The sequence below is a fragment of the Haliaeetus albicilla genome, chromosome 3 (assembly GCF_947461875.1).
Source record: "Haliaeetus albicilla chromosome 3, bHalAlb1.1, whole genome shotgun sequence".
NCBI classification, from domain to species: Eukaryota; Metazoa; Chordata; class Aves; order Accipitriformes; family Accipitridae; genus Haliaeetus; species Haliaeetus albicilla.
Window position 1 is genome coordinate 56721641 of NC_091485.1, and position 16184 is coordinate 56737824.

The following is a 16184-nucleotide window of genomic DNA, read 5'->3' on the forward strand; positions in this document are numbered from 1 at the left end:
GTAATTCCTATTTTACTCAGTTCTGCATGGAATATTGTCTCCAGTTTTGGGCATCCACATTTTAAAAAACAAGGAAAGATGGTCAGAAGTCTAGAAAACATGATGACCTCTAGGAAATACTGAATTCTAAAGGGATGTTTGACCTAAAAAAGAGACACACTGGGGAGACGTGAGAACAGTGCTCAAATATGTGAAATGCTTTTGTGAGAAAGAGGGTAAAGAATTGTTCTCTGTGTCTGCTGGGAAAGTAACAAATAATGAGCTTGAGTTGTGGCAAAGAATATTATTATTTTGGATGTTTAGAATAGCAAAGCTGTATTTCAGATTGTACAACCTCCATCCTTTGAGGTTTTGAAGAACAGGTTATAGTTAGGCCAATATGTATTAGAAATGGCTTAAATACATCTCATTTTGCTTTGGGCAAAGAGTATAAAATAAGTAGTCTCCTGGTCACTTTTAGCCATTTAGCCCTCTTCTGTGTTCACTAAATTTCTGACATCCCTGTGATCCACTGATTCTTCGTTCCACCTGTCTGCCAAACACAGCCTTAACATAGTTGAGTACAACATCTTTGGATGTTTTTAATTTTGGGGTAATCCTGTCTTCTTCTCTTTAGTTTTTGCTAACTTTGTAAAATAATTTAATGTGTCTTCTAAGAATTGTTTCTTCTGTGAGAGTTAATTTTGTAACTTCCCAACTTACCATGAATTTAGTTCTGCTTGGAAAGGAAAATGGTAGGGCTTGGTCTGTTGGTCTTTAGAAGTGGAAAGTCACAATGTGACTGGAGCCAGTGTTCATCAGAATAGGACCAGGGGAGAGAAATTAATGAAGAATCACCTTTAGGGGCCACTATCATGTATAAGCCTTGTCTGTTATGATAAATGCGCTCTAGCTTCAGCTGTGCTTGGTGGGATGAAAGCTGCATAGTGCCAAGCAGTGGAATACTTTAGTTATTTACAAAACTGGAAGTGTAACCTTTGATATAAAAAACCTGTTCACCCGTTCTTACCGATCTGGCCCAAAAGTTTTGAGAGTGGCACAGTCTATAGTCTGCAGCACTCTTAGATCTGATTCCATCTGAGAACTTCACTGTATAGTCAGCTTTCTTCTTGAAAAGGAGCAGAAGTGGAAAACAGCGAAACTGGATATATATAAATTGTGAAAGGAAAATAAGGTATTGTAAATATTTTGTATTGTCATTTCTGTATTTATGGCTTTCAAAAGATAGGATAAAAACCATTAATGTCATTAAATGAATGGCAATGGGACACCCACAGTGATTATGAATGAAAGGGATTTTTCTGGTGTTGATAATATATGAATATAAATAGGTAGACATGCCAGCTGATTAAGGGAGACTTTTAGTAAGTTAACTGTCTGAGAAGAAGCATTTGTAATACAGTCAGGAAAATCTGCATTATCTTATCTTGGGATATATTCTTCAACCAGCTAGTGACTAAGCATAAATACCCTTCATGTTGGTTTGAGTAAATGTCATTCTCTTTTTATTTTCCTCCTTTTGAATATCACGGACTAGATTAAGTGAAATTGCTTGAGTGCCTAGTTAATAAGAAATTGATATATTGAAATTACTATTTTATATCCTTCTGTACAGTTAAGTGACATCTTTAATTTTAGATATAAGTAATTATCACTGGAACTGTAGTTAAAATGAAAATCAGTATTGTAGCATTAGTTTAAAAGTTGAAATGTGAAAAACAGAATCCATATATTTTGAAGATGAATCTACTACTGTTGTTGTCTGTAGCATCTGTAATCAGTTACAAAATAAAATTGTAATGCCTCTTTTTATGATGATAGCTAATAAATTCATGTGCTTGACATATTCTGCTTTGTCTATCCGAGTTGTACTCACTCTACTCCCTTTTAAATTAGTCCAGATAGCTACAGCCAAAGCTCATCTCTATTTCTTCATCCTCCAAAAGTTTCTATCTTTATTTTGGCTGACTAGACTCAGGTCTGTATAATTCTGTTCCCTGCCATTGATCACAGTTAGCTGACATTATTGTATTTTGACGAGAGAGGGCTTTTATCTGTTAGAAAATACAATGCTTGTGAAATACTGAATTGCACTTACAGTACCACTACATTTCATAATAGTGCAAAAGAGTACAGGAAAGATAGCAGTTCATCTGCTTTGGTCCCAGGAATTTGTTTTATCTCTACATCTCTATTTCTGTGGAATTACTTATGATTCCTGCCGTCCTCCCTCTGCTGCTGTAAATTATATAACTATGTTATATTTTGTCTGCAGCATTAGCAAATGATACATAGAAGTCTGATGTACAGTTTCTCAAATGGCTTGTAATCAGACAGAAGTAAGATTGTTGTATTGGGTTTGGGTGGCAAGGTTTTGGTAGCAGGGAGGCTGCAGGGGTGGCTTCTGTGAGAAGACATCAGGAGCTGCCCCCATGTCTGACAGAGCTAGTTCCAGACATTCCAAGATGGACCTGCCGCTGGCCAAAGCTGAGCCCATCAGGGACGCTGGTGGCTCCTCTGTGATAAGGTATTTAAGAAAGGGTAAAAACACCTGTGTGGCAGCTGTGAGAGAGGAGTGAGAAAAATAGAAAGGGAGGAACAGCCCTGCAGACACCAAGGTCAGTGAAGAAGGGGGGAGGAGGTGCTCCAGGCTCTGGAGCAGAGATTCCTTGCAGCCTGTGGAGAAGACCGTAGGGAAGCAAGTTGTCCCCCTGCAGCCCATGGAGGACCACGGTGGAGCAGATATCTGCCTGGCAGCCTGTGGAGGATCCCACGTTGGAGCAGGTGGACATGCTCTGAAGGAAGCTGCAGCCCACAGAGAGCCCACGCAGGAGCAGGCTCCTGGCAGGTGCTGTGGCCCATGGAGAGGAGCCTGCACTGGAGCCAGGTGTTCTGGCAGGACTTATGACCCCGTGGGGGACCCATGCTGGAGCAGTCTGTGCCTGAAGAACTGCAGCCCGTGGGAAGGACCCACGTTGGAGAAGTTTGTGAAGGAGTGGATCCTGTGGGAGGCATCCCACGCCGGAGCAGGGGAACAGCATGAGGAGGAAGCGTTATGGGCTGACCGCAACCCCCGTTTCCCCATCCGCCTGTGCTGCCTGAGAGGGGAGGTAGAAGTCAGGAGTGAAGTTGAGCCTGTGAAGAAGGGAGCGGTGGGGGAAAGTGGTTTTAGATGTGCTTTTTTTCTCACTATCCTACTCTGTTACAATTAATTGGCAATAAAATTAAATTAATTTCCCCAAGTTGAGTCTGTTTTGCCTGTGCCAGTAATTGGTGAGTGATCTCCATCCTTATCGTGACCCGTGAGCTTTTCCATCTTATTTTCTCCCCTTGTGCTGCTGAGGTGGGAGAGTAAGAGAGCAGCTGGTGGGCACCTGGCAGCCAGCCAAGCTCAACACACTTTTGACTTTATATTTACTATATATGTGAGATATACAGTCTGAGAGCTTATGTCTTTTCTGTGCAGATTAAGACCTGACTTTCGAATGCCCTTTAGAACTAATTTTATAGAGGGTACAAGCATTTCTTAAAGATTTTAAACTTTAATGATAATTTGAGAAGTAATGACCTGGATGTTGTCTTTGACTTTAAAGTCTGCTTATGAAACTGCTATTCCAGAGTTCACAGATGCTCTACTTGTGCCAATGCAACCTGAGTTTAAACTATGTTATTGAAATGATCTATTAAAATTTCTTCTTAAGTAAATACTGATTTTTAAAGATTTTTTTTTGAGGGAGGATATTAATCTGATTCATTTCAGCTGTCTGGTTTTAGTGTAGTCCTGTATGACATTATATTTGCACAACTAAAGGGACGGCACACTGAGGAGTAGGAGTTAAAAACCAGGATAGGCCTGAAGAGAGAAAGACCTCGCTTGCTACTGGAGGAAATTTGTCATTGAGCTATGTCTGAAAGCAGCAGCCCACCTGCTGCAAGTCATGTTGGTTTCTTCAGCTTTGAGGAACATTAAATTCACGATCCTTTTGTGTCTACTTGGGATATTCTTGATTTTCCCGGAGAGGAGAGGGGTGGATAAATAGCACCAATTTCACATCTCAGAGCAGCTGTAAATGAACCATTGCATCTACCATTTACGTCTCAGCAGATTTAGTTTTATCATTAATGTTCATTGACTTCAGGTGAGCTTTTGGAAAGGGTTTTTTTAGTCAATTTTTTTAGCCTACTATTATTTTCAGCTTCTGCCCCCCCAAACCCCCCAAACTTCAGCAGGCTTTATAACTCTTTGTAAATAAAGAAAAATAATGAAATCCTGATCAGTGCTGGTTACTCCCTGTGAGTCTTCTCTGAATGTGTGCTATTTTCTGTTCATAGGCACATCCACTACTTAATTAATAATAAATAATTGATAGGCCAGCAATTGTGCCTAGAGAAGGAGAAGCTGTCTTTTTTTTTTCCTTGCCTTAGATTTCCAAGCAACTTAGATGTTAAGATGACCTAAAGGATGTAGAGGAATGTCCCTTTATCCTGAAATCGTAGGAAAGGAAGCTGCGTGTGCTGCCGTGAAGGTGAAGGAAGTCAAAATACCCAGGGCAAATGGTTGTTTGTTTTTATGTGTCTTACTTAAAAATCAATACATTTCTTTAGCATGCTCAGAGAGAGCATGCTAAGAAATTTTTTCTCTCCTACTACAGCGGTTAGGATTTGCCTTTAATTACCTACAGGCCGAGGTGGATGATCTAACAGGTAATGAGTGATAGAGCACACCTGCATTGCCGCATTGTATATACTCTGTGGATTTTGTGGCAGAAGCTACACTTAGCTATGACACAAGAGAGATACATATATGGTATTGTACAATGTAGGAAAGGAAGAGAAACAAAAGAAAGCAAATTGAAATGAAGGATATTGTGAGGCTTTGGTGATTGTATTATTTTAAAGAATGAAAGATGGGGGTTTAAAAACAAGGGATGAAAGAAGAATTATCAGATGAGGTCACCCAAGCTGTCACTGGAATGAGGCAGCAAACTGGTAATTCTTTTTCGTTGTTGTCTTAAAACCAGAAATATTTAACTTCATTTTGGAAGAAGAAAACATCTGTCATGGCAAGTGTATGATTCAAATGAAAAGCATACAGCAGCCATAATTAATTTGTAAAGAAAAAACTGGAAGTGTAAGAAGATTAAATTAACAGGATTACAAGTGTAATCACAACAGACAATAGTATTAGATCTTTGGCAACTACGTGGTTGCTGTAAAAGACTGCTGACCTGAAATAATCATGATAGTCAAATATATGAAGTTAATTTCTATATTTCTAAAATACTTTCCCTTTAGATATCAGAAAAAACATATTAATGAAAAAATACAGAATTATAATACTTCTGAATGGCCATAATGTTGGCTGCCCTCATGCTTTACAGTAAGCAAAATGAATTATTTATTAAACTCTTGATACTGAACTGACCTTTGATCAACAACAGGTGGCAGTTGGGTTTATTTCACTGCAGAAGAATTGCTGTTAAAGATTTCATCTACATTTCAGATAAATCAGTCTTTACATTAGTAACTACATTTCATTTTTCTCTATTTGAATTGGACCTCATTTTATTGGCTAAATTATTTTTATTTATCATTTAGTTGCTTAAGAAGCCACTAACGAGTTAGCTCCAAGGGCTGCTAAACTAAACCTTTAATTGTTTATTTGAATTTTAAGGTATTCTTCCTTCAAGTGTTAAGGTAATTAAACAAAACTAAAAAAAATCTAGCTAGACGATATAGAGAATAAATGTGTTGCGTGTTTTGTAAAGGTGTGAAGAAATTATTTCTTTTCATTTTGAAATGTCTGGTTGTGCAATATACTACAAAGGCTGAAATAAGTGATCTGAGGCAGAGTTTCACAGAGCTTAAGGCCAGAAGTAAGCAATCTGTTTGTATCCATGGGCCATTACGTTTCTTCCAGTTAACCCTGTATGATCCGAGTGTCTTTGACTAGACGTAGCCTGTGTTTTTTCAAGCATAGCTTTTGGAAAGACGTTGTGATCCTAAGTATCCTATTATACTGCAGAGGGCTACTTGTTGTAAAACCGTTTCTCATACTGCTTTGCGCCTTAGTTTTTTTACACTGCTGTGTAAAGTACTAGAAAATTCAGGTGACATTTTCTTGCTTTTATATGTTTCGTATATATCTGCATATCACTTGGTTCCTTTACTCTGAGCGGTTCAGACTGTTAGATTAAAATAGTCTGTACAGTTCCTCAAGTATGGAAGAGGACAGACATCTACAGGAGAAAGCCAACGTTTTCAAGACAGAGGGCAGGAGAAAAGCACTGACCTACTAAAAATGTTCTGCTGAGCATCTGTAGGTGATCTTATCCTTTTCTTATGCTTTTTTTTTTGTCTTTTGGTATCTCTAAGGGTGTTGGTGAGTTTACCAGAATGCTTTTTTTGAAGTGCCAGCAAGTCAGTAACTTTTAATATGATATGGTGTTTAGGTTTAATGCTATATATTGTTGAGACACACTAAATATCAAGATTACATGTTTTTAATCTCTGATGGCATTGGGTGGAGTTAAAGGCCTCAAAGGTACGAAAGTACAGTTTAGCAAAAAAATGTAGTGTGGTTTAGTGGGTGATTTAGCTGAGTACAGGAAAGTGTTTAGGTAGTTTTGCAATCTTTTGGCAGGTCCCATCAACACAGAGACCCTGCCTTTGGGGTACAAGTATAAAGAACTTAGAGCAATGTATTTGGTAAATATTGTATTGTGACATACTTGTGAAGTTTGAATAATGTTTAAGAGCCTTAGATTCTTTTACATTATTAGTACCATTTGTTTGGGGTTTTTTTTTTAAAGTGATTATGATAGTGAAGTACAGCAGTAACTGGTTTTGGTAAATGGAGAAGTTTTGTTTCCACTGAGTGATTGCTTTGTGGCAAGGACAGAATTTGGAGTATTTCTAGTTAACTTCATGATTTGCTTGTTTGTTGATTTGTTTCTCAGCAGTCTTTTTCCAGAGATAGCCTGAATTAACTGACTGCCAAGTCTTTCTTAGAATTTTCCTTTCCATTCTACTGCAGCCACAATACTTGTATCAAAAGCCATCACATACTGTCTTTAATGTGGCAGTATATCAAAGCTTTCTTGAAGTGCAAAAATTGTTTCATCCCCATTAGCTCTCATTGTCACTTCATCATACTGTAACTTATGTAAGCATGACCTGATCTGTATGACTCTATGTTCACTTATACTTGCCTAAGTACTGAACTAGCGTTTTCTCTCTTCTACTTTTTATGTTTTTCTTCTTCACTTGTTTGCTTCTGCAAAAAACTGTGGAATAGTTATGCTGTTAATAAACTTGGTATCTATTCCAGGTCTCCCCAATGCTATGGGTACTGGAGTCACTCCCTTTCCATTCTTTAGGTTATTTGTTTTGAACTGCTAAAATGCTATGTATAGTTCTTTTTATTTCAAATGTAACAATTCTCAAAATCTTTGGATTTGGTTGCTCTTTTGTGACTCAGTATTTCCCATTGTCTGTGGAAGATACTTTGTTCTGCTCTTACTTTTCAAGGCTTACTGTGCGTAGTAGTGTTTCATTTCTCAGGTCTTGCCTCACCTGCTTATTGCCCCCTCCTAGCTTTCAATATCTTTCAGCTCAACTAAGTCAGGTTTATATTTTGACATATTTTGCTCCTGTTTGCAGCTTTTAGTCCTGTATATAAATATACTGAGTCTACCTCTTCTGAGAGGAATTTAATATAATTTATTTTTCTAACCTTTCAGAACAGAAATTTTAAAGTGTTATCTTCTTGCTATTTCCTTAAAACAAAAAATCTGTAGTCATCCTGCCATCATACTTGTACCAGCATTATATTTTAATTATCCCAGCTTCAACCATTATTTCACATCCCCTTCCATTTTTTTCCTTCTTTATACATAGCCTTACAGGATCACAGTATAACTCAAGTTGGAGGGGACCTCAGAAGGGCTCTAGTCCATCCTTCTGCTCTAAGCACGGTCAGCTGTGAGATCAGTCCAGGCTGCTCAGGGCTTTATTCAGACAGGTTTTGAGAAACTCTAAAGGAGGGAGGCTGCACAACCTCTCTGGGCCATATGGTCTACTGCTCAACTGTGATCATGGTAAAAAAAGCACCTCTTTTATATCCAGGCAAAGCCTCTCGTTCCAGTTCACGCCTACTGTCTCTCACCCTTCCACCATGCATCACTGTGAAGAGGCTGGCTCCATCTTCTTGATAACCTTGCTGTTGGTACTGGAAGGAGCCATTAGGTCCCCTGGAGCCACCCCTTCTCCAGGCTGGAGCTGCCCAGCTCCCCCGGCCTCTCCTTACAGGGCAAGTGCTCCAGCCTCACCAGCCTGGGGGCCCTACGCTGAACTCGCTCCAGTTTATCAGCATCCTTCTTGCATTGAGGGTAGGTTGTAGAACTGTATGCAGTATTTCGGGAATGGTCTGATGATTTTTGAATAAAGGGGGATGATCCCTTCCCTCTATCTGCTGGCCATGCTCCTCCTAATAAAGTCCGGGATGCTGTTCACCATCTCTGTGCCAGGGCACGCTGCTGGCTCGTGCTCAGCTTGCTGGCCCCAGGGCCCTTCCAGCCGGGCAGTGCCCAGCCTGTGCCATTGCAAGAGTTTCTTCCTTCCCAAGTACAGGACTTTGTATTTGTCCTTGCTGAATTTCATAAGGTCCCTGTCAGCTCATCCCTCCAGCCTGTCCAAGTCTCCCTGGATGACAGCCCTGCCCTTAAGCATATCAACCGGTCTCCACTAATTTGGTGCCATCTGCAAACTTGATGACAGTGCAGTCCGTTGCCTCCTCCAGGTCATTGATAAAGATCTTTTTTGTAATTCTGTATGAACATTTTATGCCTTATTTATCACTATAATACAATCATTTCTTAACAGAAAATAGTTTTATTCTTGATACTTGTGCTCAAACTTGCATGGGTTTGGGTTTGAGCAGTCAGTGTGAATCTTAGTAAATTATGCTTAAATATATCTGGTGTAAATGAAAGGTTTACTGAATTTTTGTGCCAGTTTTACTGTATAAAATGGCATCTTTACAACATCATTTTAGAAATCACTATTGCTACTAAGAAGATTCTTATTTTGAAAGTCGTAGCCTTCAGAATTTATCTCCAAGCAGATAAAAGATTATTTCTCATCTGCTTCAGTGCAAAGTGAGTCTGCTTACTTTAAACAGCCTTTCTTAGCAGTTTAATGTGGCTGTCTAGAAGAGAGTGACGGTTCTCCCAGGCTGTTCTGCCACTGCCCTGAGGACGGTACCTTCCACCAGAGAGGGATGAGGTTCAGCAGAAAGGCAGTAGCTGACACAGTTACCCTTGCTAAGCTAGTGAAGTGCAATGGGATACATGTCCGTGCAAAAACTTTCTGTGCAAGGGAAAAAATATCCAAAGTCTGAATTAATGATTCATTTAATATATTTGATGACCATATCAGTCTTTTTTTCCAAAGAGGATATAGTTGTGCCTCAAGGAAAAGGAAGGTGATGCTGCCAGCAAAGTTTCTGCTGAGGTAGGTGGCAACATATCCAAGACCTTGCTCTTCTGACTTTTGCACCAGTCACCTTCAAGGGAGGATGCTTCAGCTACTCAGCAATTTTATACCTGTTGGTTTTTCTCAAATAGCTTGTCCTGTTTTCTGAGAAATTGCAGTACCTTATGTCATGACTAACTTTATTATTTATATCCAAGAAGAGACAGAAGGCATCAGAGCCCTTCAGTTAAAGTTCTTGCAAACATGAAGGCAGTCTTAACTACTGACGTAAGATGCTTAAATATAATAAATGCTTGTGAATGGTGCTCTTTAGTGGAAACAGAAATGATCATCAAATAATTGAATAAACTGGGGTTAAAATTTTCAGTGTCAAAAGTTCCACCAATGCTCTTGGCTTCATAAGTGACTGTGTCATTTTCAAATATGGGACCTGGACTTCCAGGTCACAACCTAAATACTTCTGAAAATTAAATTAAGGAGCTTGAACCTTGCTACTTCTAAGAGAAAAGGAACGACTGACTCAGATCTTTGTAGTGCATTTACAGATTTAGGCTCCACATTGTATAATCAGCTGTCTAAATGGCTTGAGATGTTTAATGTGTGCACTGGGGCAGAGGCTGAGTTGCAGTCCTTAATCTCATCCGTGTTCCGTCTCTAAGGTGCATATCTGACAGTGTAAGCATATCTTAGGCTCCCAGTTAGCCTGACTAAATAGGGAACTGGAGTGTGATTTCCCAAGACATGCAGGGAATGTGCGTGCCCCAAATCCATTGATTTTCAATTGGAGTGGACACTTGGCTTACTCAGAGCCTTTAGAAATTCCCAATCAAGACAGCTAACTTGAAGCATGCATTTGTTATGCTCTCAAGGTAGAGCAACTGATGTTAGTGAGTGGCAGGGAGAATAATTGCATGGGAAGGAAAATGTACTTCAGGCTGATGATATTTGTGCTGCTTGCCCAGCTGCAAGGCTGTGATTCTGGAACAAGAGGGCATGGAAAGGAAGAGAGAGGTTCCCTTCGACTCTTTGCAGCTGTACAAGTGAAGGAGCCATACCAAAACAAAAATTCCTACACAAAACAAAAAAGGAAATGCTTTAAGAGCAACTGGTAAATTGAGACAAAAATGTCATTGCCCAAACCCATAATGAAATATGGTGCTGTGAAAATACCACTTCCTCGCCTGGAGGTAACGACATTTTATGTGGTGTCATTTTATCTGGTGTGACATGGAGATGTGAAGTCCCCTTGAGCATCTTATGAATTTAGGAGGGAGTTTGTAGACAAAAATCCTCCTGTCAGTCAAGATCATGTAATCACAGCTTCTTCCTGATGAACAAAACATTTGTATTTAGATTGCGCATTTACATTTAAAAAAGGAACTGAACTAGGATAGAATTTTTTCTTTTGTAAGCTATGTCTGCTTTAAATTGAACATTTGGGAGGAAGGCAGAAAGGTTCCAATAGCATCAGAATTACATGTTGTGAGGGCAGTGGGCCTGTGCAATGGCATTCACAAGGGAGGTGAAGCAAGGTCATGGAGCCATTGCAGTCTCTTGGATAGGGACCTGGTGGGGCAAGCCTCGAGCTGGAGGGGCTGGCACCTGCCCGCACTTTCCAGTTGCTATTTAGTGGCTCCTTAGGCGGTGAAGGACCAGAGTGCTGTGAACAGGGGCTGAGAAAGGGACTCAGTCAGTGGGGCTGGGAGCATGCAGGGCACCCAGAGCCCTGCCTGGGCTGCTCTTCGTGATTGCCCTTCCCAGTCTGCGCAGCAGTTTGAGTCTCTGCTTCCAGTCCTGCTGGGAGCTGCCTCAGGCGCCTTAGCATCCAGACTGCTGCTGGGAATGGCTGATTCCTGCTCTGGGAGGGCTAAGCTCAGGGGGAGCAGCAGCGACACGCTTGTCACAGCCGTTAGCACAGCAGGGATGCAGAGCATCTCTGCTTAAACTTGCCTGGGGTGGCTTGGAGGGTGTGCAGTGGTGGTCTCAACACCCCGCGGGGCATGTTCCCTGGCACCGACTGGTGCTAATGTCCTTGGCGCGTTGGAGGCCTTGACTCAGATGGCACACCGAGGGAGGCTACTGCTGGCCTGGTGTGGGGCTGCAGAACACCTGGGACCTCTCCTGGGGCTGGGTGACAGGGGCCTCTCCTGGGGACAGCACACTGAGCGAGGTGCTGACTCGCTTGGGGAAGGACCTGTAGAAATTATGAGCAGACAATGCACCACTAGAGAAGTGAGGAGGAGATACCCGGGGTCTTCGCAGAAACTCTGCAAAGATAAGAGCCTGAGCCATGCGAAATGAGGAAGGAGGGACAGATGCAGACCGTGGGTGAACAAGTAGTGGAGGGTGGCTCTCAAGAGGGAGGAGGGGGAAAGCTAAAGACTTTGGGCAGCAGAAGGCAGGTTCCTGCTCCAGCTTACCAAACGCACATAGCATGGCAACGACCGGGAGAAATTAGGAATTCATGCACGGTTGCAGCGCTGTGACCATATTGGGATTACAGGTAAATGGCGGGATAGCCCTCATGACTGCAGTGCTGGAGTGGATGGATACAGGCTTTTCGGAGACTGGTGATAAGGCCAAGTGGGCAAGCCAGGAGGATGGATTCTGTGTTAAGGAGTGGCCTGAATGCTGACTGGGAGCAAACACTGAAAGGAAGGACACAGATGGTGGAAGCAGGGCAGGATACTTGGGGGCGAATGTGGGACATGTAGGAACACACAGGAATACAGTCAGGAAACCTGTATCTCAGCTGAAACTGAAATGAGCCAAGGAGGTGAAGGGAAACAAGAAAGGTTTCTGTAAGTACATTGGCAGCAAAAGGGAAAGCAAGGGGACCATGGGCCCATTGCTCAGTGTGGCCGTGTGGAAAAAAGGCTGAAGTACTCAATGCCTTTTTTGCCTTGGATTTTGCTAGAGAGACTTGTCCTCAGGCCTCCCAGGTGCCTGAGCAGAGTGAAGTGGTATGTGCAGTAGAGGAAGACAGCATTAGGGATCTCGTAGCCCACTTGGATGTACACAAGTCCACGGGACCAGATGGGATGTGCTCAAGGGTGTTGAAGAAGCTGGCTGATGTCGTTGTGAGGCTGCTCTCTCATCTTTGAAAAGTCATGGCAACTGGGGGAGGATCTTTATGACTGGAAAACAGAAAATGTCACGCCCAGCTTGTAACTAGTGAGGTCCCTCTGGGTTCAATACGGGGACCAACGCTGTTTAGTATCTTCATTAATGACATCAGTGATGGGATGGAGTGCAGTTCTCAGCAAGTTTGTGGATGCCATCAAATTGCAGGCAGCAGTCAATGTGCTGGAGGGCAGTGCTGCTCTGCAGGGAGACCTGGGCAGGTTGGAGAAGTGGGCTGACAGAAACCTCATGAAGTTCAGCAAAAGCAAATGCAAGGTCTTGCCCATGGAATGGAATAAGACCAGCCGCCTGGGAAGCAGTGCTGCAGAAAGGGATCTGAGGGCCCTAGTGAACAGCAAGTTGGGCATGACCCAGCAGCGTGCCCTTACAGCAAAGAAAGTCACCTGCATCTCTTGGCTGCATGCGTAAGAGTATAGCCAGCAGGTCAGGGAAAGATCCTTCCCCTCTACTTGGCATTTGTGAGACTGACTGTGGAGTGCCATGTCCAGTTTTGGGCTCCCCAGAACAAGAAGGATGTTGACTTATGGAGACCAAAGGAGGTGGTCAGGGGACTGGAGCAAATGGGATATGACACGAAGCTGAGAGAGCTGTATCAACTCAGCCCTAGCAGATATGCCAAGAGGAGACCTTAGTGCTGTCAACGAGTACCTGAGTGGAGGATATAGAGGAGGTAGAGCTAGATCTTTCTCGAAGGTATACAGTGATATGATAAGAGGCAGTGGACACATGTGTAACATGGAAAATTCTCATTAGGTATTAGGAAAAATGTTTTTATCATGATCGTGGTGAAGTACTGGAACTGGTTCCCCAGAGAGGTTGTGGTGTTCAAGACTCAACTGGACATATCCCTGAGCAACCTGATCTGATTACACCTGCTTTGAGCTGTGGGTTGGACTAGGCAGTTCCTTCTGACCTAATTATTCTATTATTCTATAATATTTTCATATTTTTATTTTTTATATGAAAGTTGGAATTCCTTTTTGTTCAAATAATAATGTTTCCTGAGGTCCATACTTAGTAGGCCCACTCCAGGGAATTTCTTATTTATATTAATGGTTTCTTTCTGGAAAAGTGACTAATTTACTAAGGTAGTCATTCAACAAATTGAGCATCAAAATGCAATTAAGATGTAAATTTATATAGCCGTGTGGAGACTGGCATTTCAGGAAGATGTCGTTTAGTTGCTTTGAGGCACCTGAATTTCAGTTGGGCATGTGAATTGCCCTTTCAGAGGCAAGGGCTTTTAGATGTTGCACTACCATATAGCATTATACTTAACTCTTTTGTTGAGTGACTGCTCTAACAACCTCAGGTTTAAGCCCTACCAGTAGGATTTGATCTTAGGTTTTTTAACTTTTATCTTGTGTTTGTTAACCTTTACATTGTTTTGCTAACCTTTGTATTTCTATAAAATTGCCAGGTATTCTGTGAAGTTGCACTGGAAGATGTTTGCTAATGTATTTATTTTTCAGGACATTAAAATCAAGGTCCTGAGTTGCTCGATCTAAAAATCTCTCTCTTTCTTCTCATCCAGGTAAACAGAAACAGCCTGTGCAGAGCAGTGCATTCATAAATGTGAAAGAAGCCCACACCATTATGTTTGGCACTAAGAGGTCAGTTTTCACCTTTGTTGTTATGCTTTTCATCTCCAAAAAATAGTATGGCTGTTGTGACTCTAATCTGAAAATTTTACATTTTCCAAATGTATTGTTATACAAAATACATCAGCTAGATATATTGCCCTTTCTATTATATTGATTGGTTTTTCTTTGCTGTAAGCTTTGGTCTACTTTAATTGATAGGCATGTGGCATACAGGCCATGTAGTACAAAGGCAAATAGTATCCCCAAGGCATAATGGGTCACAGCAAGACTGCCAAAGAAGACATTGTAGTAGTGCTGGAGGGCATCCCTCCTGCTTTCTGGGTGTGGAAAGTAACACCAGGACAAAAAAGCTCCAGTGTAAGATAGGTTCTTTTTTGCCATTTTAGGGTGTCCATACTGAATATAAGGTAATCTCCATCTCTTATTCTGCATGATTCAATGCCATACCCCAAATGTCTCAAAAATCAACATTTTTTAATCCATGCTCTCTACTTCCTGTGCTCTTTTAAGTGTTCCTTTTAAGCATCAGGTAGTGTGGTTCTGCTCCTGTATCCGTCAGCAGACAGCATGGCTTTGCTTCCCCCACAGTTCCTGCAGCCACACAAACCATTGCGGCACCTGAGGCACCTTGCCAGGTACCAGCTTCTGCACCTATGGGTCTTCTGCAGGGAAGTGTGATTTCTCTGTGGAACAAAGATACTATAGAGCATTCCTCCCCTGTGTGAACTCCCTGATTTTTTTTTTTTGCTTGTTGGTAGGCTTTTAGGTTTTTAGTACAAGCTAGTCAATGACTTAACACTTGTGCCCCAGTCGCATGGCAGCCTAGTGAAACGTTTGCCCCGTGCAGTGGCAGACCACCTTTAATCTGGTACCTGGAGAAGCAGCTCATCTCTTCTGAATTGTTGGGAAGAGGAGAGGCTAGCTTGCCCTTAAGAATTAGCACGTATGAAGCAGCATCTTGCATGCCTGCAGGAATCAGGGGTGGCAAATAATAAGAAAAAGCAGCTTGGGTTTCTGAGGCATCAGGTCCCACACCAGTTGCGAAGGGTTCAGCGTGAGCTGCAGCCTCGCCTGAGTCAGGGTGCTACCAGGGGCTGCCCAGGCCCTTGTGCTCCTGCAACCATGGGCACCGCTGCCTCACATGGCAACAAATTCAATGGGATATTTTGCGTCTGTCTGAAGTGGTATTGGCATCGTCTCCAGATTCTGTTACCTGGTATACAAGGTGCGAATGCAGTACGTTTTTATAGTAACTTTGCAGGAAAAGGAAACTTTGGTCTTATTTTTAGGCAAGTACAGAATCCGTTGTTTTGTCAGCATGATGAGCTTAAGATAACTGTTGCTGAGGGTACAGTAATAGAATTGCAAACTTCCCATTTGAGGATTTCTGCTTTTAATTGATTGCCTCTGCAGAATATTAACACTCAAGTTAACCAAAGACATTCTGCAAAGTGAAACAAATTATTATATTAAATTATATTCATGTGGGTTATTTTTGCCACAGTTTAATACTGCCCCATATGAACTCCTTCTGGGCTGATCTAAACATTTTTTTACTCTCGGGATAGTCACTTTATCTTCTCTTAGCATTTTAAAGTAATGGCAAGATGAAGAGTTGTGTTCGATTGGTAGCCTTGAAATTACCTTTATCTTTTTTTCTCCCAGGTTGAATCTTGATTACTATGCAAATGAAAATTCCTCATAAGGAATATTACAGACAATATGAAATTCTCTTTCATGTCTGCAAACAAGAGGTTTTATGAAAAAAGGCACATCTGGGGAACAGAAGTTCTTTGCCTCTCCACTGTACTGTGTTCTGCTATTTCTCACTTTACGCAGACTGTTTTGAACCACTTGCAATCAATAAAGGATTTCCTGCTTCCGGGAGGGAATGAGGCAGAGGGGACTTCCATAATAGTAGCCTCCTGTGTGTAAACTGGG

General features: G+C 41.7%; 1 protein-coding gene across 8 annotated transcripts in view; it reads left to right on the forward strand.

Moving 5' to 3' along the window:
- The window catches only part of OXR1 (oxidation resistance 1), a 302655-nt gene that overhangs the window by 28803 nt on the left and 257668 nt on the right, over nucleotides 1–16184 (forward strand). For 7 of the 8 annotated variants that reach the window (XM_069779895.1, XM_069779893.1, XM_069779894.1 and 4 more), the window contains one exon: nucleotides 14174–14252. In XM_069779895.1, coding sequence (XP_069635996.1) covers nucleotides 14236–14252 — 17 coding nt within the window. In that variant the 5' untranslated portion in view covers nucleotides 14174–14235. Of the gene's footprint in view, nucleotides 1–14173; nucleotides 14253–16184 lie in introns of those variants that run through there. The other variant, XM_069779892.1, reaches the window with a different exon arrangement.